This window comes from Chelmon rostratus, chromosome 16, assembly GCF_017976325.1.
Source record: "Chelmon rostratus isolate fCheRos1 chromosome 16, fCheRos1.pri, whole genome shotgun sequence".
NCBI classification, from domain to species: Eukaryota; Metazoa; Chordata; class Actinopteri; order Chaetodontiformes; family Chaetodontidae; genus Chelmon; species Chelmon rostratus.
The window spans coordinates 13499142-13522495 of NC_055673.1; the positions used below are offsets into that span (position 1 = coordinate 13499142).

Genomic DNA, 23354 nt, shown 5'->3' on the forward strand with positions numbered 1-23354 from the left:
CCCCCATACAACCCCACCACAGCCCAAAACCATGCAGACACAAACTGCGACGAGCCGACCGTTCACACCACCATCACCCACCCACCCACACAATCTCGACCTTACTGTCAATCTCCTGCTTCACCGTGTGATTAGATCAGACTCATCGCTTTCATTGTTCCGGACAATACTGCTGATTTCTCGGCAGCTGAATCCTTGAATGACCTGCAGATGATGTGATTTACTCTCTTGGGATTGAATAGGGTCTGATTGTTGAGGCTAGATAAATCTCATAAATGTGTGTAAGCCATGTATCCTGCACTCATAAATGCATCATGACACATTGCGTAATGACTGAGGTATGCGTCCATCTAGGATTACAAGAGGAGGATGGGAAGTGACGAAGCTCTGAACACTATGTTGAAATGAAGGGAGGAGAGTTGATCAAGTAGGAATCAGTTTGGTTTTTCAGTTTATCGTTGTTTCTAATGTTGTGGTGTTTTCATGAAAAGACTTGTGTTTTTTTTTTTTGGTTGTTCATCTGTTTCTTTGTGTTTCTACAAACCATGTCTAACTTTGAGGATATGATGTTATTGTGTCTGCCATTCCTAGTGTGCTAGGATCATTTATCCAATATTTGTTTACTTTAAATGCATAAACTAAAAATATCTGTACCAAGAACTTTTCATCTTAGTTCTAGTAAAAGTTTGCCATATTTACTACACTCTTGAACCCCGTCCTTCTGGCAGTGTGTTTACTGTATGTATTTTGGACTCGGTTGGGTTGGCAACAAATTACTGCTGATATGAATTTAGTCCTGACTCCTGGCACTGTAACCATATGATGACAAACAGCCAGCAAATTAACAATCTGACAAATTAATGTGTCCAGTGGCTAATAATGGGAACTACACAGCAGTCAGAACACGATGTGACCACATACAGCTACTGGGTAAACTGTGTGTGCATAGCTGAGGGTGGTATGGCTCTCTTGCCAATCCACACAGACCAAATAAGGCATATCTGTCAGTCCGATGGGAGTGGTTACTCTTGTCCGTCCTGACTGAAGACAGCTGACACTCTGACATCCTGCCCCACCCACGCCAAAAGCACGCACACACAGCCCCCCACCCTCTATACACATGCACCCCTCCCAGCCCTTGAGGCTCTTAAGCCACATATCTGGGGCACTGAGGGGATGAATAAGCTTATAAATGCCTCTGACCAAGTATCAGTGGCCAAGGGCAGTTAAAGCTTTCTTTGATCAGTGTTTCTCTGGCTGAATTATTCATGCATCTTTAACACACACAAACACCAGGTCCCCCACAACCAGTTGAACCACTTTGATTGCTGCTCCAGCCACGTTTATGGCAGCAGAAACAGGGTGTTTGGCAGAAAGTTTTGTTGCAAGTTTTTCAGTTTCTGTTAATACGTTGTTATAATATTCAGATGTGGTGCATAAACATTACAACTGTATAAAGGCTGCGTCCTCAGTTTGAGTGTCCTAAATTTGTCGCATATCGTGTTTTGATCACCTTTCAAGTCCTGCCATACGCTGACCCGCAGGTGCTCACTACGCATGCGCCTTTAAAAACTCTTTAAATACCCCAAGTCATCTGCCATAATAAACATTCCGCTGTCAGCCAATTCACGGCTGTATTGAAGTAGTGTCTGGCACATCGAGGCCGTTTCAGCTACACGCAAAATATTTACTTTTAAATACGGAACTTCTATTATTAGCCACGATCGAGAACCTGCCTCGGTAATAACGAATTTGACCCGGAGTCGTAAAGGCTGTGCAGGGTGAAGTCGGGGGAGACGGACAGGAAAAAAACAAAGATGGCTGTGTAGCCAGAGAGACGAGTCCCAACAGAACTGTCTGTAGCCGCGGCTTTAATCACCGACAGGTCCCGTGGGTTCCGTGGACAGTCAGCCAGTACCGGAGCAGGGACGTTAGACGAGCTGGGCCGCTGGTATACATCGTTGTAATCTGCTGTCATTGCGAATAACGGCGTCGAGAGTACAACAACAGCTGAGAGACGCCTGAGTTGTTTTTGTTCTGCCTGGGCAAAGGGAGAGGACTGCTGTGTTTTTGTCAACGTAGCTAGCCGCATAGTCTGCTAGCCTCACTGTAAGTCAACAAAACTAGTCAACGTTTAATTAAGTCATAATTACATTTTGCACATGATCTCGTTATTACACAATCATTGGCTTGTTAAATTTCAAGTTCGTAAGTGGAGGGTAGCATTAATAATAAGTTAGCCTGCATTCCTTTCTGACAGCCTGCTGCTGTTGCGTTAGCCTAGCTAACGTTAGCTAGCTGTCAGCTGACCGTTAGCTTGACAGGTTGTAAGCTAGCCCTGAGCTAACCTGCTAATATTTCAGGCTCAGCCTGGTCGCGGCAGGTTCATCTCAGAAATTTCTAGACAGTCATCGCCATGTCTTCACTGGAAGAGAGAGACGTGGGCGTTGCGGCCGCCCCTGGCTCCTCCTCGGCCGGCCTGGGGGTCGGGGCCGTGGGGGCAGCGGTGGAGGCTGTCGCCGGGGTCGCAGCCATGCAGGAGGAGGTCGGCATACGGCGAGATGGGCCCGAGCCTGACCCAGACGAGCCACCCAAGAAGAGGGTGAAAGTTCCCGAGGGAGAGTCAGGAAAGCTGGAGGAGAGACTGTACTCAGTGCTGTGCTGCACCGTGTGCCTAGACTTGCCCAAGGCGTCTGTATACCAGGTAAACGTGGTGTCAATCACAAACCTTCCCCTCATAACCCTAAACCTACCGTCAAACAACAGCAAATCAGCTGGACCTCATACCAGAAACTCCCCATGTGTCCCAACCGCCGATCCCCAGAGTCAACCTGTTGAATGTGCTGTCCAGCTCCATTTATATTTAGTGATACTAGATCCAACACAGGCCCCAAGTGTCTCTGTGCTGCAAGCTGAGCCATGAGGCTGAGAGAGCAGACACACCCAGGCCGAGTGGTCAGCTGTGTCTGCTCAAGTTTATACTGTGAATTATCCTCAGATAACCCACAGCAAAAGCCATATGCACAAACCCCACACAAGAACTCAAACATCCAGAACTTAAACCTAAATTTGAACCATCTTTTGCCCTTCCCTTCAACCCACCCCAACAGTCTCCTTAATGACCTCAGACTGCTCTCTTCAATGTCAAGTGAACACGTTTGTAATGTTAGTCTGGACAAATACATGCCCTCCTTCAAAGTGCAGCACACATCTCTTAAACAGTCGTTAAAAATTTATTAACATTACTGTATAAACACAAGTTGTCATTCTTTCCATACACTATATTGTGCCCTTTTCATAGATGAACATATATAAAAATGTACTGATTATGACAAGCACATCCAGTTAATTACATTAGACCTGTTCATCTACATATCTGACAAATTTGCCATTATTTGCATAGAATACCCCACAATTCCAGATTTCTCTGCAAAAGCACTTCTTCTAATATTGCTGTCATATTTTTCCACTGCAGTTTTAGCCAATCCATTGTTATTATTATTGTAACTCAACTATAATTAGAATAGACAAAGGAAATACATCTGCCCGAACATGTCAAATGACACATCCACCAAAATTATTTGTTTTGATGTGAGTATAATATAATGTCCTAAAATAGTCCCTGTTTCTTCCAAACATTTCCCCAAAATATATATTTTTAAGTAGTCCTGATTTAAATAAACCACAACCCTTTTAACAAATTATGCTCCTGTTTTTGTCAAAAGATTTGACCAGAAAAAGTTAAAAAGTATCTAATTCCAATTTTCCTACTTTGTCCTTTCCTTCTTGAACTAATTTAAATATTTTTCTATTTTACTTCTGCCTCTTCAACAATAATTTTTTCCACCTTTCTCACACACTTTGTTTGACCGTCACCTCAACTTTTTTTTTCCACCATAGTGTACCAATGGCCACCTGATGTGTGCAGGCTGTTTTATCCACCTCCTGGCTGATTCTCGTCTCAAGGAGGAGCAGGCAACGTGTCCCAACTGCAGGTACACCGAGCTCCCTGTAGACCCGAGCACAGGGCACATAGAAGTACCGGCAGTCCAAATCAGAAGAGGCTAGTTACTTTAGTCAAATGTCCATTGTGTTGGACCTAGGGGGATCTATTGGCACAAATGTAATCTAATAATCATCAATATGTTTTCATTTGTGTATAATCACTAAAAAATAAGAATGGTTTAGTTTTCATTACCTTAGAATGAGCTCTTTATATCCACAGAGGGAATGGGTCGTCTTCCACAGGGTCCGCCATGTTGCTCCGCCATGTTCCTACAGTAGCCCAGCGCAGACAAACCAAACACTGACTCTAGGGAGCATCTTTGGTCTTTTTTAAACTAAATCTTACACACTGGGCCTTTTACAGTTGTATTCACAGGGGATCTGAGCATCATTGCTTATTAATGTTGATTAATCTAAATGTGATATTTCGCCATTTTTTGAAACTGTCCACAGACAATTAGTTGCAGATTATTAGTTTGCAGCCAAATCATTTAGATGGTATATATTTTGTCAAATAACTGATCCATGAAATCTTGTCCTCCAAATGATGTTTTTCTGAAGTGCCTGTGTCAGGAGAGATGTGATGCTAAATTAACAGCAATTAGAAGATAAAAAACAGAAGTCTGCAAACTGCAGGAAGAACATGATTGCAGTGATTACTGTTCAGCTAAGATACCCCCAAAAGCCACACTGGTCCCTAATGTTAATGAAGTTCATTTATACAAACTTGCATATCATTATTATTCAAATGCAATAAAAATGCACAACAGTTAATTGTTCAAACTTACTGACTTATTATACGGCATGAAATTACCACCAACTGTTTACAAAAGTATCATGTAACTTTTCTATTACCCAGACGGCTATTTGTGGTTCCACATTGTTCACGACCTTGTATGGACATTTTCTGAACATTGTACAGCATGTGTGCGAGTGCGCTGAGGTATGGGTTGTTTTGTGTAGGTGTGAGATCAGCAAGAACCTGTGCTGCAGGAACCTCGCTGTGGAGAAGGCTGTCAGTGAGCTGCCGACAGAATGTACCTTCTGCCTAAAACAGTTCCCCCGCTCCAGCTTAGAGAGACACCAGAAAGAGGAGTGCCAAGACAGGTATGCGCCACACACACTCACACACACAAGAACACTTTGTTTCCTAGTTCGGAAATCTACCACACTTGTAGTCAACACGAAACTGAAAGTGTGAAAAGCGGTTCTAAATTAGTTCCAATCAGTTTCCCCACAAATGTTCCAAAACTATCAAATTAAACACTTCAGACGAGGTGAGTGAAGCAGAAACATGAAAATGGAAGCGGTGCACTGCAGTACCTAACACACACATTGTGTCTCCAGTATGATGACATCCACATGGGTGTGTGTATGTGTGTGTGGTAACGCGCCGCAGCGTCACACGGGGTTCATTGCGGAAGATGGAGCAGCATGTGACCTGCTGCTCCTGAGGAGAAAACCAGCTGATATGATTACAGACTGTGTGTTTGTTGTGTGTGTGTGACGTTCAGGCTGATTGAATTTGCATGCGTGAAATCCTATGGGGTTGTTGCTATAGCAACAGGTGACCCTGCTTAGGACAGAGGTGCCCGTGCAAGTGTTACCATGACAACAGCCATGGCAGTCACCAGGTGTTTTTGGTCAGGTCAGGCAGGAAACTGTGCTGGTCTCCTGTGAGGATCTGACTACATCTTCCATAAACATGATGTTATTCTCAGGTGTTTAATACGCACTAATTACAATCAGTGACTACAGGTGTTTCACAGCACTCTGGCATCTCTGTTTCTCAAAAATTACACATGAAGATGTTGTTACTGTGCTTTAAAATGACTCAGATGTGACTCAAGTGACTTTCATTTAGCATGTCTGGATCTATGACTATGCCAATAGTCCCCGCCTCTATCCCCACCCACCGCTCGCCTCCATTCAACTCTGCTCATCAAGCACACAAACCTCTGCTTGTTTTGAGCAAATCAGCCATACATGTTTAAAACAGAAATAAACCCTCTCTTCAACGTGGTGGAAATGCTCAACCATGGTGCTGACTGCTTATTTTGCTGGGGATACTGTGTGTCTCGTTGCATATAAAAACACCATATGGACATTAACAAGGCTGACAACTTGATTTTCATTGGAGTCTTTAAAGTAGTGAATCCTGTTGAAATGCATTCAAGCAGATTACTGAATCCCTACCAGTTACTTGGTAATACTTCATGAATAAGACAAAACTTTGCAGTTAATATAAATTGAGTTACGTCAGTGTGGATTTAATTATCCTTGCTTCACTACAGATGCTAACTAGTACCTGTCACATTAGTGCCTCACTTTGCTGTGAGAAAGTAGCAGGTATTCATTGAAAAAGCATCTCAGTTCTAGATGGAATTGATATAAATCCACGCCTTTCTTTCTTTGAGGTTGGCTCTCAGCACACCCCTATCATTAGCACAGTGTTAATTAGCTCACAACCTGTGATATTATTAGTACCGTCGACTCACTGCAACATGTATTCATCACGAAGCACCTCTGTAAAGGATGTAATTTATATAAAGCCATGTCTTTCTTTCCAGAGTTTGTCTTTTAATTTATATCCACCATTGTGTTGCCAGGGTGACACAGTGTAAGTACAAGAGAATTGGCTGCCCCTGGCAGGGTCCGTTCCACGAGCTGCCAGCACACGAGAGTGAGTGCTCCCATCCCACCAAGACCGGCACAGAGCTGATGGGAATACTGGGAGAGATGGACCAGAACCACCGCAGAGACATGCAGCTCTACAACAGCATCTTCAGCCTGCTCTGCTACGAAAAGATCGGCTTTACAGGTACGTACAATGAAGGAGGAGAAATTATGTTAATGTAGCGTATCCCGTCCTTATACAAGAAAAACTGTCACCTAACATCAGCTGTTATATATGTTTCCTTTGCTCCTTCACTTGTTTGCACTCTTTCCTTCCCTGTTTGGAATCTTGTCTTCTGCTTACGTGTCCATCTAGAGGTGCAGTTCAGGCCGTACCGCACCGATGACTTCATCACTCGTCTGTACTATGAAACGCCGCGCTTCACTGTGCTCAACCAGACGTGGGTGCTGAAGGCCCGCGTTAACGACTCTGAGCGCAACCCCAACCTGTCCTGCAAGCGCACCCTCTCCTTCCAGCTCATCCTCAAAAGCAAGGTGCACACGCCGCTCCGCCTGTCCTTGGTTATTTTTAAAGGGTTTTAGTGCGTGCTTGATTGGAGGGCCGATGAGGCATCGCTCTCCACCAGATCTGGTTTTAACAGAGACAGTAGGGGAGGCTGAATGTTAGGAAACCTACCTGATAGTTAAAAAGTGATCACTGGTGCTTAGCTAACAGAATCAAATCATAATGTATAAACTGCATCAGAAACAAACCTAGATGGACGGCAACAGCACCATGAATGTTTGTCCATTAAGAGATTGCTTCTTCATCAATGTCAGTTTAAAATTGCCGCTCTCACTGTATTCATTCAGCAACACTTGGATGTGTTTATGTGTGTGTGCGCAGGTGAACTCCGCCCTCGAGTGCTCCTTCCTGCTGCTGAAGGGGCCGTACGACGACGTGCGGATCAAGCCGGTCATCCACCACCACTCCTTCAGCAACGACGCCAACGAGACCGACTACGTCCCTCTGCCCATCTCCGATTCGGTGGAGTGCAACAAACTGCTGGCCGCCAAAAACATCAACCTGCGCCTGTTCATCTTCCAAGTCCAAAAATAAAGAGTGAGGGAAGAGGAGGAGGAGGAGGAGGAAGAGGATGGAAAGGATGAGGAAGAAGAAGAGGGGTGATGGAGGGCGAGGGGCACGGGAGAGAGGAGCGATGAAGATTAAAGAGAGACACCACTGAACCACTGATACCTCTTAACACCTACACACACACCAACGCATATACACACACATTCACGCAGGGTATACACGCCTACACGCACACATATTTACAGTATATTGACACACACACACACACACACACACACACACACACACCACTAATTACACTTACCTCCTTTTACAAGATAGTGAGACCCCCTTGCCTGGGGAGCTGTGAGCTTGCTATGGAGATGGGTGGGCATTGTTTTGGGATGGAGGGGGGGGGCGTGAAAAACCTGTGACGGCACAGGTGGGGGTGTTGGGGGTAAGGGGTGAGGGAGGGTTGGGGGCTGTGGGATGGTTGGTGTGTTCCTGTGGAGGCTCTCTGAGGTCGGTCTGACCTTTCACCCCTGACAGCCAAAGGTAGCACACACACACCAACCAAAGCAGGATTTGCTGGGTGCAGTTGTTGATTGCGTGTGTGTGTGTGTGTGTGTGTGTGTGTGTGTGTGTGTGTGTGTGTGTGTGAGCGAGACAGAGAGTTAAGCGACGGACCCTGGAGTGTGGCCCAAACTCTGCTTTTATGTTGAAATGTCCCAAAGACGTGATAATGTGAAAATAGAGTGACTGACTCTACTGAGCTGTTCTTTGGACATGTGAATGGATGTGTAGTATGTGTGTGTGTGTGTGTGTGTTTGTTTGTCTTTTTCCTCCACACACTTTATGCCTGAGTCTAGATTATGATTTCTTTCTGTTTTGGCTAAAGCGTACATTTTGCGTCTCAGACTTTGCCTGAACAGACGAGAGATGGCGTCCTCCCCCTCCCAGTGACCCCCTTTTACCTTTCAACAAGAGGAGAGATGGCCTGGCTGCATGCATATTTTAGTTCTTTGACTTATTCCTCCTGCTGTGGTTATATTTAACCTTCGACACTAATACCATTTTTATTTCTCCTAACCTTAAATATTTAAGTACCTGTGAACTTTTATCTTTTAAGTTGGGTTTTAGCGTGTGACTGGCTGTCTGTGTGTGTCTGCGTGTGTGCGCGTAAGCAGATCATAACTGTGTGATTCTTGTGAACATGTCCCTGTGTGGAAAACAGTACAATCCTTGAGGGCATGACTAGCAAGGCTGGATTACCAACAGACCTCCAGGGACCCCAAAAGCCCCAGCTTCACTGTGTGTCGGCCGCTTAACTGCTAATTTAATTATTTGCAGATTTACTTGTGAATTTGCGCCTGTTAAGTACGATAAGTCCTGGTCCTGCTACACAAACCTAACACCTTTATTATTTTATTTATATCATGCCCATACAGAGTGTTTTTCCTTTTTTTGTAAATATATCAGAAAAAAAATCACCAGCTTTGATCCGATGTTGTGAATGAAGTTATTTTTTGGTAGTTTTGTTTCATCAAATTAGCACAACCAAATGACATACAGAAAACCTGGGCCAGCCAGTATTGCAGTATAAGAGCACTGGTCGGAGTTTGGGTCTCTGTGCAAAGTATAAGGACGCTGCCACCTACAGTATAGTGTGAGCCGTGTGCACTGTATCTGATGGATGAACTCGGAGACAACAGGGGCCCAGCAGCTGGGGCTCACGAGGACGAGTGAACAACGAGAAGGGGGGGACGTAACCCAAACTGTGAGTGCAGAGTCTGACGGCGTTGTGGACTTCATCATCGCCCCTCTGGAGAGGACTTTTCTGGACGATCAGACTGAGGGTGGTGATGAACGGCGTGTGTGTGTGTCTGTGTGTGTGTGTGTGTGTGTGTGGCAGGGGCGGGGGGGTTGGGGTGGGGTTTACTTACGGTGACATATTAGTGTTAGACTTACTTGAACGAGAAGATGTTACTTACGTAGATTCTACTGTAAAGCAGATAGATCTCTCTCCTCCTGACCTCTACTTCCTGTATTTCTGTGTTTTAATGCTTCGTCTCTATGCCAGTGGACTCACTCATCTCACTATGGCTGTACATGTGCCTTTTATTAAAGATCATGGAACCTACACTGCTCTGAACGTGTGTGTGTGTGAGTGTATGTGTTTGATAGAGAGAGAGAATGTAAAAAGGACAAAAACAGAGCTAGCTTTATCAAACCGTTGGTCTGTGCAAATTTCACTTTCAGTGTCGCATTTATGAAATCTAAATTTAATTTTAAAGCCCAGGGTGGGTGATGGATATGTTTCATTGAATTTGATGCAGAGAGTATGAATCATTTTCAGTACAAAATGAATTATCCAGCATCTGAACAATAACACACAATGACTTACTGGTTATTGCTTGCAGGGAGAGTGGAAGTAGGTACACTGCAGTGGAGTAAAATGTTGGCTGCTGAAGACTTGAGAGGGAGAACATCTTATGCCATGTAAAGGTTCTGTTTAGCTTTAAAGATCAATGCGGTTGAGCTGTATTTAGCTGGATGGTGAATTGTATATCCGAGCAGACATTCTGACATGTCGCAGCAGGAAACGCACAGGTGTAAATAATAAAAACAGTGATGGCTGAATTCCACTTAGCTGCTTCAGCTTCAGCGCCTCAGTGTTGTGCATGTTGGCTCACTGTCACTGCTTAATGTGGCAGCTGAATAGAACAGAGCCAGTGTTAATGTCATCAGCAACACCTGTGCTTTTCCTACTGTGACAAGTTTAAATGTCTGCTGGGAAAAAGGCCTATTGGCTGTACATCATTTTCCCACGTCAATCAATGTGATATGAAATTCCAATTCATTCTGATAATCATTGAGGCAATATTTCATGCAAACGATGTTCAGAATTCGAGCTTCTTTAATATGAAAAATTTACTCAGCGAATTCTTGCAACTTCTGCTTTGTCTTCTGTGATATTAAACTAAACATGAGGGTTCTGGGAAGTTTTTTGGTCATAGCTATTAGGACAAATGTGGTCGACATTTTGCATACTTGGTCATTAGTCAGTTGATTGTGAAAATACTCTGCAGACTAATCAGTAGTGGAAATGACTGTTAGTTCCAGCCCTGGATAGAACGAATGCTGCAGCTGTACAGCACATGCTGAGGTGATGAAATTGCCTGTCCAGCTTTTTATGTGAGAACAGGGTACTGAGAGTGTTTGAGCAGCAGGGGGAGCTAAAGCACAGAGAGAGATTCCCTCAGTGGTTTGGTAGGATGTGGTAACTGATAATGTCCCGCTATTTATATAGCTTGCAGCAATTTCCCACATTGACTTGTTTTACAAGTGTGAAAATCTGAACACAACTGCTCGTCTTCTCAGATGAGTGTATGAAAACTCGCACTGTGTGAGCATCGTAGTCTCCTAACAATACCAAAATGCTCTTAATGATCAACCTTCTTAGCATGAAAACATCTTTCACTTGCTTGTATCTCTGCTTTTCCACAGCACACACATCATGAGTGTTTCACTCTTGTGAAGAGAAAGTTTACTGTCATGTAATGTACTTTATTTCCCATTGTACGCATCTCACGCCTGCATCCACTTACATTAGCATCATCAACAACATTAGAGGAAACAAAGAGCCAGGTTGATATAGAAATGTGACATCGTCAATCCTGCCACAGCACTTTATTCTATTCACACAGTGCATTTCCTTAAAACACAATATATAATTTAATATCAATATAAAACTCCATTTGTGTATATAAATTATGCATTCAATACAGCAGCTCTGATATATACTATTAAGCTTTGGTACAGTGGTACATTTATGTATGTCACTGGGTGTATGGTGTGTGTGGGTGTGTGCACATGATTGAAGAGTGTGAACGACGCACCCTGTAGGCATCATCAGGAAGTAGGCGGATGTGGGTGAGGGAGTGTGAAAAAAGGTGTTTGTGTTAAATATATGTGTGTGTGTGTACGCGAGTTCACGCAGGAACTGAAGTATCATCACTCCATCCATTGAGGCATCATCAGTACTGTGCGCTCCAGGCCGGGGCACTGAGGTTGCTGCAGCTGGGAGGATGGCAGCTGCCGTGGTGGGAGGGTGGGGGCACCATGCAGCAGTAACCCGCCTCCCCACCAACCGCAGCCACAACTTTACTTTGGGGATAGGACACTGAAACACCTCCCTGCAGAGAAAAAAAGGGGAAATAAAGTTGGAGAAAAGAATTTGCCACCATAAGCACTTTCTGAACTGCTATACGCTTCTTTTGGGGGCTGAGTTGCTCGAGGCCGGCACAGAACGAGACCTCTGGGTGCTCTGTGTTTACCTGAACCATGCTACACTGATGGGAGGCCATTGGTGAGTAGGTCCCCAGCACAGCCTGGGCCTGGGCGTGTGAAGACTGCTGCTGCACCCCCACAGCAGGGGCGTAACCTGCTGCAAACACACACGCATATACGAGATTATTAACAACATATTTCATGACTGAGATTTGTTTAAGAAAAGTTTAGAACAGGAAATAAGCCATGAGAGAGTTTTACAGTTACAAATAAGAAGAGTTGTGAGGAGCAACGTGAAGCTTACATACAGCATTAACAAACCATTCTGAGAAAAGAGAAGGCGAATGTTGCGCAAATTGTTTATTTGTTGATGAATAACAATAAAAATGTGTCCACCAAACAACATAGTCACACACATACTGCCCTGAGTGTGTAGCCTGTTGTTAAACTTTGCAAATGTTATGCGGGTGGGTGCGCGCTATAAGCGACGGCTTCAGCCAACACTTTTACAGTCGTTGCAGTTATCTCTGTTAGTCACTAATTCATTATTTTCTGGCTGAGTAAGACCTTTTCTGTTTTCAGCTTTTATTATTATTTATTTTAACTTAAAGACCAACATAACAATTACATGCAGTATAATTTATATAATAGATGTGCCAGTGGTGGATTTGGTTTGATACATGTTAATTTAACAATTCAGCATTTACACTTAAATCTTCCAACATTAAATAATGACAGCAACAAAAACGCTGCTTGGGAAATACATTTACATTTTTTCCATCATTCATGCACTTCTGTTGATGGAGTCATTTGTATTTCTGTTCCAATGTTGCCACTTTGTATCTTGTGTAATTATATACATTAATTATAGTTTATTTTGTTAATGGATGCCTGGAAGGTGTTGACTCACTGTTTGCAGCTGCTCAATAAGAAACTCTAAATTCTAACACACGACAGTGCCGTAATGTGCATCTCGTTGGTCTCTGCCATTGAGTTGAACAGAAGCAGCAGGAAAAGAGACCGGTTCACTGTGAGACCCTCAGACTACATCTCTGACAGTGTAACGGCCCCCTCCTCTACTGCCACGGTCTGTACCTGTCTCCCACACACACGCACACGTGCACACACAGGTGGGAAGTACCTGCTGGTTGCGCTGTTTGGCTGTGGATGTGCTGGTTAGGTGAGACAGGCCTGCATGAGTGCTGAGCTGAGGTAGGGTACTGGCTGTAGTAATACATAGGCACCTATAGGAACATAATATGAAAATACTGGCTTTATTCTTACTAATATTTCACTCATTTTTTAATGGAAAAATCAATGTTGACTGTATAATTACAATCTAACAACCCAACCTACAACCTAATCTACAATCTAATCTGTCTAAGAAGACTTTTTTTCTTAAACAGCAATATTATAATATAAATAATTAAAAAGAGCAATACACAAGCATAATGTTATTGTTTCCTATACTTAAATAAAAAAAGGGACATGACAAATAAAGCGCATGTGTGTACTGTACCTGAGGTGAAGGCTGACAGTAGCTGTGGGGGTTGGGAGGGGGAGGAGGAGGGGGAGGAGCTGTATAGATGTAACCCTGACCGGGAGGATAGAGGGGTTGGGCTTCTCCAGTCGACTGACAGCTCACGTGAGCGAACTGCGAGGAGAGCTCTTCAATCTGCCGGTCAAGAGAAAGGAGGTCAACACGCACATGGGCACTCATAAACACACACACACACACACACACACAGTGTAAACACACACGTGTGTATCAGTTGTCACACTGTACAGTGATACATACTGTGGAGTATGGCTGTGAGGGAGTGACAGGCAACATCTGTGGAGCTGTGTAAGAGACAGATGAGTACTGAACCACCTGAGAGAGACACACACATGGAGACGGAGATAAAGACACAAACAAAGACGTGTACTGTATGTGAGGCTGAACGCGTCCTGCACGGTGAACACTTCCTGCTGCTTGTGCGCTACCTGCTGCTGTTGTTGGTGCTGAGGGGCAGAGACCTGCAGCTGAGTCTGGCTCCTGATTGGCTGCTGAGTGTCTGGAGGGTTGTACACAGCAGGGGTTCCATCAGGGTTCAGGAAAGGCTGCCCTAAGAGGTCAAAGGGTTGAGTATGACAAATGTCTGTATGCAATGTGTATGCAATCTTACTGCTGTGTGTGTGTGTTATGTACCAGTCTGTGGATTCACTAATATGCTTCCTGGCGGGATTCCGTTCTCCATGACGTAGGCAGAGTTAGGAGCCGGCTCATCTATGATGGGAGGAGAGGAGGGGTGGGGACAGGTGGATGGCAGTCTGAAGAGAGAGATGGAGCCTGAGAAGGAGACAGAGAGAGAAAATGAAAAGTGGAAGAGGGAGTAGGGATAGAGAGAAGATAGCTTTATTATCACGGCACACATCAAATTCACATTTCAACATCTTAATCTGACATAAAATCAACACGCTCCAGTCCTGTCTAAAAACATACCATGTGCAGTCCCCTAGCGCAGTCTGTGCATTGACGTATTTTTCTTCTTGAATATGTGAAGACGACTGGAGGTGTTGTGTGAAAATTTACAGCTATGGTGTGAAGATTTCGTGCAGTGAGTTACATTTTCACACCAGAAGAACTTCCACTGCTTTTTGTTAATTAGATGCTACATAATTTATAAACAGCGATTTTCCCAAGTGTGGTGTGGTGATGAAATCTGCAAATAAGTCTGCTTGCGCACAGGTAGAGAGGAGTGAAGTGCCTCAGCCCACAGTGCTGAATTTACACCTTTAAAGTGTGACATCGAGGTGTGCGAAAGTCACAAAATGTTATTCTGACGCAAGGTTTAAAGAGACACACCTAAACCACGTGCGTCCCAGCTGTGGTTGGACGGTTGGCGGGGTTTCGTAGCAGGACTTGTCCAGTGGTACGAGGAATCGGAGTCTGTGCTGCTCCAAGGTTGGGGGTCGTTGTTATAGCGACAGTCGGTCTCGGTGCTACTCTGCCTGCTGCTGCCTGTCCAGCTGGAGCCTGAGCTGTCACGGCTCCCCCTGTGAGGCACATCCAGAATTGTCTTACAACCTTATTACTGCATGAAAAGCATGCCATTCATGTGAATGGAGACAAATGTGGCCTCCACACCTGCTGATATTATTAAAGGGCTGAAGGGTGTATACTATATTCACTAACATAAATCTATATCTAAAATCTATGAAAACTGTCCTTCAATTGTTTTCATTCAGAATGCACAAAAAAAATAGATCTTTGTCCTCTTTCTGTTTTCACTGCGGACTCTGAGAAGCTCTGTTGCAGCCAGGCTGACCAGATTAAGATGATAAATGACTACGCATCCGTGCAGACAGAGCTCTACCTGAAAAGCTGCCTTCTCCTCTGGGTCTCAGCATATGGATTGTATTCCTCCACAGCCCTGCACACACACACACACACACACACACACACACACACACACACACACACACACACACACACACACACACACATATATTAATGTTCTCATCTAAATATAATAAGCTGAAAAGGCACATGGAGAGAATATCCTACAGGCAAGGTTACCTGGTTTCTGCATGGGCACTCTCTTGGGTGCAGAGTGGCTGTGAAAGTACAGCAGAGAAATTAGTGAGTCTCCTGTCTGTCTCTAAGTCATACCTGCCTGTCTCTCTCTCTCTCTCTCCCTGTCTCACCTCTTGGTTGAAGATTCGGTCTCGTGCTCGTTGGTACTCCTCCTCTCTCTCCTCCACTGACTTGCTTTGCTTCTCTCGTAAGGGGTGATGTCGGATCTGCAAGGGGAGAAATGAGAACAGGTCAAAACGTTAATAGGACATGATCAATGTCAATTATAGAGGGAATTCCACAGAGACAGGCAGCTATAGAAAGAGAGGGCAGACAAACCTGGTCATCTGAGCTGTTGTCTCTCTTCAAAATAATTTTCCACTGGTGGAACTCTTCCGTCTTGTCCTCACGCACCTCATCCAGGAAACGCTGCTCTGGTCTTAAAGACAAAAAAGTAACAACCACTTTTGTTTCACAAAAAACACTAAACAGGCAAAGATTTACAAGTGCATACACAGACGCATTATGCATGCTTACATGCGTGTGCTGCTGGTCCTGTTGATGATGACAGACTTGCCTGTCTGGTCTACATTGTGCTCCATGCCAAAGTAGGCCGCCACCCGATGGACCAGCATACGGTGGTAGGACGACATATGAGGGAACTTCTTAAAGGGACTAAAAGTGACGGAAACAGGGAAAGAAGAGAGAGGCAGGATAAAAAAGTCAGTAAAAGGGGGAATGAAGGAAGAAAGGAAAGGATGGAAAATAAGTATAGAACAAGGAAAGGACAAAAGAGTGTGTGTGTGTGTGTGGTGGTGGGGGGGGGCGGGGGTAGATATAGAAGGAGGTAGATTGAGACTGGTTGTTTTTTTTGGCTTGAGTCCAATTTCATCCCCGGCGGTCCAAACGCGCTCACTCTAACATAACTGGCTCAATGTATTGATCAGTACACTAAATTAGCTGTTTAGACAGAATTATAATAAATGAGCTGAAAACCTTCTTAAATCTAAATTAGCATAATATCAGTCTTTAATAGGACTTAGTGTGTGCACAAGTTTCATTTCAGCACGTTTCAGCACAGGTAGATAGCTCAATGAGGACCCAAGGTTATTCACTCTTCTTCACACACACACACACACAAACACATGCACGCACCTATTGCTGGTGATGAAGTCGATCATGTCCTGCTCCAGTTTAAGCAGCATCATGCGGTCTCTGGGGTTGCTGTTGAGGGTTTCAATGATGAACTTGTGCAGGTCTATGCCGGTGGAGTCAGTGTACTCCACGCTGGACTCTGAGAGCGACACAGGCAAGCAGGACGTGTTACAAGACAATAAAATAAAAAGACAAAAAGCACACTGCAATATTTAACACCCCAGGGGAACTACATCTAAATAGTGGCACTGAATCCAATTTTATTACATTTTATTTGTTTTCTCTTCTCTCCCTTTTATGAGATATCAATCACACACACACACACACTCACACCTTTGGACAGTGAATGTTTCTTTGGATCTGTGCTCTTCTCCTGCTCTTCGTCCTTTGAGGAAGTTCTCTCGTTGTCATGGCAGCTAGATGAGATGTTTGCATCTGGGGATGCCTGAGAGGAAAGAAAATAAAGAGTAATTTGAGAGTGGTGATGATGATGATGATGATGATGATGCTGATGATGATGAGGAGGCGGTGGGTAGGTGTGTGTGTGTGTGTGTGCGTGTGTTACCTGGGTTTCTTCAAATGGCGAGGACTCCTCGCAGACAGCCATGCTCCGTACTAACTTTCCTTTGGCCTGAAATAAACACACAAGCAAGCAATATTACAAATTCATACAGTATAATACAATCGATACTTCAGTAAGAAAGAATAATGAGAGGCAGAATTATTTTAGCTTACCTTAACTTTTTTCTTTGGTTGCACCTGGTTACAGTGTTTCTGCAAGTGAGGACACAATTTGTCATGAGCTCGTGAGGGGTGGCGGTATGGGTGTGTACAAAATTTTAGTAGTTGTGTATTAGTAATGTGATGCATAGCAGCAGCTTTATTTCGTGCCACTCACCTGCTGCTCCAGCCTCTTACTGTCATTGTGACCCTCCTCGCCCTCCTTCTGATTGCACAGGGATGGACATGGCGGAGGGGAGGAGCAGGTGATGACATCACATGATGTCACTTCACAGGGCTTTAAGAGGGCATCTGTACTCTCTACGGCTGCTTCGGTCATCCTTCTAAACAACACAAAACATGAACACCGATGCTCTGTGCATTTACCCAAAGAATGTATGCATATTTTATTGCTGTTTAAAGATATCTTTGCCTGCATTTGCACAAGTGTGTGTGTGTATATATGTGCATCGTTCCTACCTATCTGGAGTTGTTTACTGGAGAGCCTCACAGGTGAATGATGAGGTCATATATCCCATGTTCCCACAGGGCAGCCAGAAACGCAATTATCCTCTCCGCCCCGGCTCGCTTTCTACGCTGTTCCTCTCTCTGCCGGCTCTTTACTGGTCAGAGGAAAAAAGCCTGAAGAGATCGAAAAACACAGGAGAAAAAAAAGGTGTTAGTGGTCATTGTACAACAGAAACACAGCCGCTACACTGTTTCACACTAACACACACGCACACACTCACTCAAGTCAAACAGTTGCCAGAGCATAAAAGCATAGCTGCTGGAACTGCAGTCGAGTAGCTAAGCTTGTGTGTCTCTGTGTTAACCTCTGTCTAGGCTTCCCAAATGCTCTCCTGGCTTGACAGTTAATTGCTGTTTTACTGTAAGTGTGGCTGTGCATGTGTGACGGGAACATACATGCCTGTGCTTGGATGTGGTATTTCCTATTTACATATGAGTAGCTCATGTGAACACGTCTGGTGTGCGTATGTGTGTGTGTGCGTGCGCGTGTGTGTGTCCTCAAGCTTTTCTTAGAAACAGCAGCTGTGGAGAGTATCATCCGATCCGCCAGCACTGATATTCCCAGAATGCCAAGCTCAGTCTCTGATCCCAGTGGTGAGAATATTGCAGAGACCAAAGAGATAGACACACACACACAAAAGGAAGTGGCATTCCACCATCTTTTCCAAAGGGCCAACTGCATTCAGCAGGGACATATTCTGCTGTAACACAGAGCTCAAGGGGACACTTATCCCTGTAACACCTGGGACAGAATAATGAGCTCAGAGGATGCAGAGTCCCATAACACGGTTATTTAACACTCGACTGGAGATAACAGCAGTTTTTCAAAAAAAGACCTCTGTCAGTCCATGTGCAACCAAAGTGGTGTTTACTTCCAGTGCCGCCTCAATGAAACACAATACATGACAGCAGTGATTCCACCCAGAATAAATATGCTCAGTATAGCAGAGAGGCTTCTGAAATCTCTGCATGTGTTGGACTAATGCTATATCATATGTATAATGTATGTAACAGTAACAGTGAAAAATTTGCAATTTTGTGATATGTGATCCTTTGTCATTTCTACAATTACAATGTACTTAAAGTATACTGTATTTTAGATATTAAGTGACACAACAGATTTTTTATTGACATATAATGAATTATTGATTAAATGAGAAAATAATATGCAATTTGTTAGAGCAGCTGCCGTTGCTAGGTGCTGCAGACCATCTGTAGGACTGTCTTAGCTTGGTGAGCTTCTGCATACTGCCTAGGGAAAAGAAAACAGCCAGGAGACACCTACACTCTATATATATATATATCAAACACTCTATAGGACATGTTAACTTGGGAGACTCACAAATGTGCTATTGGTGAGTTCTTGCTGAGGTGTCCTTTAGCCAAATAGACCAGCTCCCATGTGTACTGCACTGCAACTGACCCTGACCTCAGACCTCACAGAGAGGAGGGGGGCGGACAAAAATCTCCTTTAATCATTCCAATTAAAAAAAAGTGTGCATGAAATAAGAGAGAGCATTGAGCAGCTTTGGGGATGTGAATTTATAGCAATACTAGAAAATGGGAACATGACACAAGCGGACAGAGCGAGATAAGAATGATGTGGAGTAGATGCACTGCACAGAAAACAAGATGAATGGGAGGCAAAGGAAGAAGGGGATGAAGAGAGATGAGGAAGCAGTCTGCAGGGACTTTAAAGGTGAAGAGGGGTGAATGAAGGCGGTGGAGGAAGAGCGAAGTGAAGAATTAGTGATGGAGAGGCTTGCAGCACAGTCTGTCTCCGGGCTTTTCAGCCGACGGCCGTGAAGAGAGGATTTGAGTGGAGCTACCAGTTTTTGAGCTGAGCGCTGCAGAAGCGGCCGGCCGCCCGGGGAGAAGGTGTGACACGATCATTAGCGCGTGACGGATGGCGGCGGGAGGCAGGGAGCGCCAGCACCCGCGACATCATCATCCATCTGCTGCTCTCGCCGAAGCCTCCAGCCTCAGAGCCACCTACTCACCAGGACACCTTTCTTCTCCAGCCAAAAGCTCATCTACACTGACACATAGGCAGGCCAGAGGGAAATATCAAAATGCTACTTTAGATGGCCATTGTCAGCTTAACCAAGTTATATTAAGTGCTTAAGCCCAGTGCAATCCTGTTTGTAATTAAGACCACTGAAAAATCTATCTTTAAATATGCGGGCTATAATCGTCAGTGGCTCTTGTGTCATTTAACATTGAGGCTGACTGCTGAACCTTGTACACTTGGGTTTATTGTCCTGCCCTTTGTACATTTATCTGTACATTTTGCCATCTCTAAGGACATTCTGCTATGATTTCTTTTTCATTTGCACACTTTCATCTCTTGAAAAAACAAAACAGGAATCATCCCTGCCTATGGTCACGAAAGCAGTTTGTGTTTGGTCTCCACGGCTGCAGCTGAATTTAAAAAGGGATTTCATGTTTTGTCCCTCAGCTCGGAGCTCATTAGGAAATGATTCAGTGAGAGACTTAAACCGAGAGAGCAGGTCTCTCTGGTTTAAAATAATAATTGAGAATTCTGAGGCAAACTCAGAGGCTTCAATGCTTTGTTTACCCATAATCTGTACACGCTTCGCCCCTGAGTCTGCAATTGGGCTGCTTTCCTTTTCTCTCTTACAAAATAAATTGTATTTTCAGTCTTCACTCACCAAAATTTGTGTTTATATATATTGTTGCATTCTGTATACCTGCACCTTTTACATTTGCAGCTGAATTATCTCCTTCCTGGGCAGGTTATATTTTGTGTCCTTTCTGCCTCGTAGTCAAGTCAAATAAAACAGGGCAGGGATTATTTCACCCTCCACTCAGAGACAAGAACAGAAAGTAGGCTGCACAATCGAAATTTAGGTTACATCGTCCTTTGAGTCATCAGCACCTGGGCAGCCACAGCAGCCCTATTACCAAAGTGACTTGTGGGTGCGACAGCTGTGTTGCTCTGCAGCTGAGCTCAAACCCGAGACGGGGAAAATACCTGCATGCATACACAGCAGAAGTGTGGCGTTGAAGGGCCACTTCCCACAAAATTAAGCCTCGCAACTCTTTGTAGTTCATCTGAAAATCGATGCCATCTCGACTGTGCCACAGCGATCTCAAGTTTAAACGGCATGCAGGCTAACAACAAACAGGTGTCACCTTCATGCACAACTTTGTGGCATCCTGTTGACCCATATACCGGGACGGCGCGACAACGGTGCATGATCGGGCTTGTGCGATCTACTTTCGGGATGGGACTCTCCTCCTTGGATGCCTGAATGCAGAAAACCGATGGGGGACCGTGTCTGAGAGTGTGTGTCGCATTACCGTGACCCAGGCTAAGCTGACACACCGGGCTATTTTTACACGCGGGCAGGGAGTGAACCTCCTGCTCCGGGACTTCACCGTGCTGTCAGCTGCATGTGGAGAGAGGAGGACGGTGGGCGAAGGATACACAGCAGGGGCGCTGACATGCGCTCAGTATGACAGCTACTAACAAAAAGAGACTTTTCTCTTAAAGCACACATTTCTACACTCGGACATACGCAAGCACAAAGAAATATAAAGGGAGAAGCAGCTGCCCTAAAAATCTTTGTTAAAACCCTGACTGACTTCTTCACCCAAGTAACCGTTAGCTGAAAAAATTTACCCATGTTTCATCTAGTCGCTGATAGATCAACATTATCATTCATTCAGCGATGTCGCTAACGGTACAGACCCGGGGGAACTGCGACTGATAGCTGCGCTCCGAGGCGCAGTTAGCTTGTTAGATCCCCCGATTCAACCGTTTTCACAGGAGAGTTTCGGCTAGCTAAATTCAGAATATTTGCTAAACCTCTCGTGTTCTTTTATCGCCCAAAACTCTTGGTCTGGTGTGATTCATATCGCAAAAGTACTGCTGAGGCAAAACACCCTGAAAAGACAGGATGAAGCGTCGATGTCAACCGGCGGAGTGACCGTTAATGAAGCTAGCTGGGATGTTCAACTTGCCACCGCGGCCGGAACGTCCGTTGTCTTACCGTTAGGTGATGTCTTCCTCCCTCTGCGGGCTTCTGCCGGTGTAGCCTACCGACCTACTGCTGCACACCCGGTTTCTGTTGACTGCGAGGTGCGTCGCTCCTCCTCCGCCTTTTGCCTGTCTCTGTCGGAGCAGGGGGGTGGGGAGGAGGAGGGGGAGGGCCGACAGTTCTGAACCCCGAGCCACGCGCCCACACACACGCGAGGAATGCACGAGAGCTGCCTTACCAGCAGCCCACTCATCTCTATCCATGTACCTGTCTCGCGCTCCAGTAGCCTACTGTCTCCCTCTCTGTCTTCCATTTCATTTCAGCCCAATTAAATGTCCTTTACTACCGTAATTACCGCAACAACAGTCCTCAACGCTTGAGGGGACACAACAAGAAATTCTATACGTTTATCAAAGTTAAAAAAAAAGTCCTCTTATGCAGTGGAGTGTATGCTAAATTGTATCTACACATTTGTGTGTACTTTATCATTTCATTATACTTCAATTGTACTTTAAACTCCACTAGGTTGCACTTGTTTGACAGCTTTATGCCTACTCTACTCCTTAAGATTTTGCACACAACACCTGTGATGCACAGTTATACATTAAGCTACCCAACAGTACATGAAGTAGCCTTGTTAAAATTAGCACCCCTGGACCACCTACAACTGCTGTAAAATGCTGCCTACACAATCCAGATCATATAATGGCACAGTAACACTCACAGGGGCTATTTTATGCATTGTGAGTACTTTTACTTTCTTTTGCGCGTGAAGTGAAGTGCATTTTTGGTAATAATGCTTTTATCTAAGGGCCATTTTCAATGCAGGACTTCTACCCATAGTATTTTATAGGCCTATTGTAGTAGGCTACTGCTGATTTTACATTAAACTCTTCCTCCATCACTGCCCTGATGTACTGGGAGAAAAAGGACGTTGCTGTGGTTAAAATAAGCCACAATGAATGAACAGACACTGCACACTTTGTAAGTATAAAGTTCTTGCTAAAGGACAGACTTGCAGAGTTTGATAAGATCTGTCAGGCTCTCATCTGTCACCTACAGACCTAACATTAATTTGGGGATTAAAAACTGTACTTAGAGTCAAATTGTATGTCTCTATACTTACTATACTCTATACTGTTAAAAAACGTGAATGTCATTTTAATTTCAGATCTACTAATAGTCCATTTAGATTTTTAATGAAAAAAAAAACAATAACTCACAACCACCCACCCCTCGCTTTGAATAAATACTGCAGAGAAGGACCAGTCATATTAACATATGAACATTTTATTGATTACAAGAAGGCACTGAGTCAAAACTATTGCAAAATATAAACTGATCTCGTGACTCTTGTCATGATTATATAAATTTATACTGTACAAATATTGCAATGAGGTGG

At 44.3% G+C, this 23354-nt stretch overlaps 2 protein-coding genes across 5 annotated transcripts; one reads left to right on the forward strand and one right to left on the reverse strand.

Moving 5' to 3' along the window:
* The first annotated feature begins 1621 nt into the window (after nucleotides 1–1621).
* Nucleotides 1622–8083, forward strand: cyhr1 (cysteine/histidine-rich 1). 2 transcript variants are annotated; one of them, XM_041955767.1, is made up of 7 exons: nucleotides 1622–2109; nucleotides 2364–2704; nucleotides 3901–3995; nucleotides 4969–5112; nucleotides 6615–6826; nucleotides 6998–7176; nucleotides 7529–8083. In XM_041955767.1, the coding sequence occupies exons 2-7, from the start codon at nucleotides 2417–2419 to the stop codon at nucleotides 7739–7741; spliced, it is 1131 nt and encodes a 376-aa protein (XP_041811701.1). In that variant the 5' UTR covers nucleotides 1622–2109; nucleotides 2364–2416; the 3' UTR covers nucleotides 7742–8083. The 2 variants fall into 2 exon arrangements, with proteins under 2 accessions (XP_041811701.1, XP_041811702.1); XM_041955768.1 differs by having other exon boundaries at nucleotides 1622–2704.
* Nucleotides 8084–11260: 3177 nt separating this feature from the next.
* Nucleotides 11261–22044, reverse strand: arpp21 (cAMP-regulated phosphoprotein, 21). 3 transcript variants are annotated; one of them, XM_041955283.1, is made up of 20 exons: nucleotides 21965–22044; nucleotides 17901–18062; nucleotides 17599–17764; nucleotides 17436–17474; nucleotides 17266–17331; nucleotides 17034–17145; nucleotides 16701–16839; nucleotides 16083–16220; nucleotides 15885–15984; nucleotides 15677–15772; nucleotides 15549–15586; nucleotides 15346–15402; nucleotides 14835–15025; nucleotides 14178–14318; nucleotides 13973–14094; nucleotides 13785–13859; nucleotides 13506–13661; nucleotides 13128–13230; nucleotides 12034–12140; nucleotides 11602–11892 (listed from the first exon to the last, which is right to left on the reverse strand). In XM_041955283.1, the coding sequence occupies exons 3-20, from the start codon at nucleotides 17758–17760 to the stop codon at nucleotides 11734–11736; spliced, it is 2001 nt and encodes a 666-aa protein (XP_041811217.1). In that variant the 5' UTR covers nucleotides 17761–17764; nucleotides 17901–18062; nucleotides 21965–22044; the 3' UTR covers nucleotides 11602–11733. The 3 variants fall into 3 exon arrangements, with proteins under 3 accessions (XP_041811215.1, XP_041811217.1, XP_041811216.1); XM_041955282.1 differs by having other exon boundaries at nucleotides 12034–12143; XM_041955281.1 differs by lacking the exon at nucleotides 13128–13230 and having other exon boundaries at nucleotides 11261–11892.
* Nucleotides 22045–23354: the final 1310 nt, after the last annotated feature.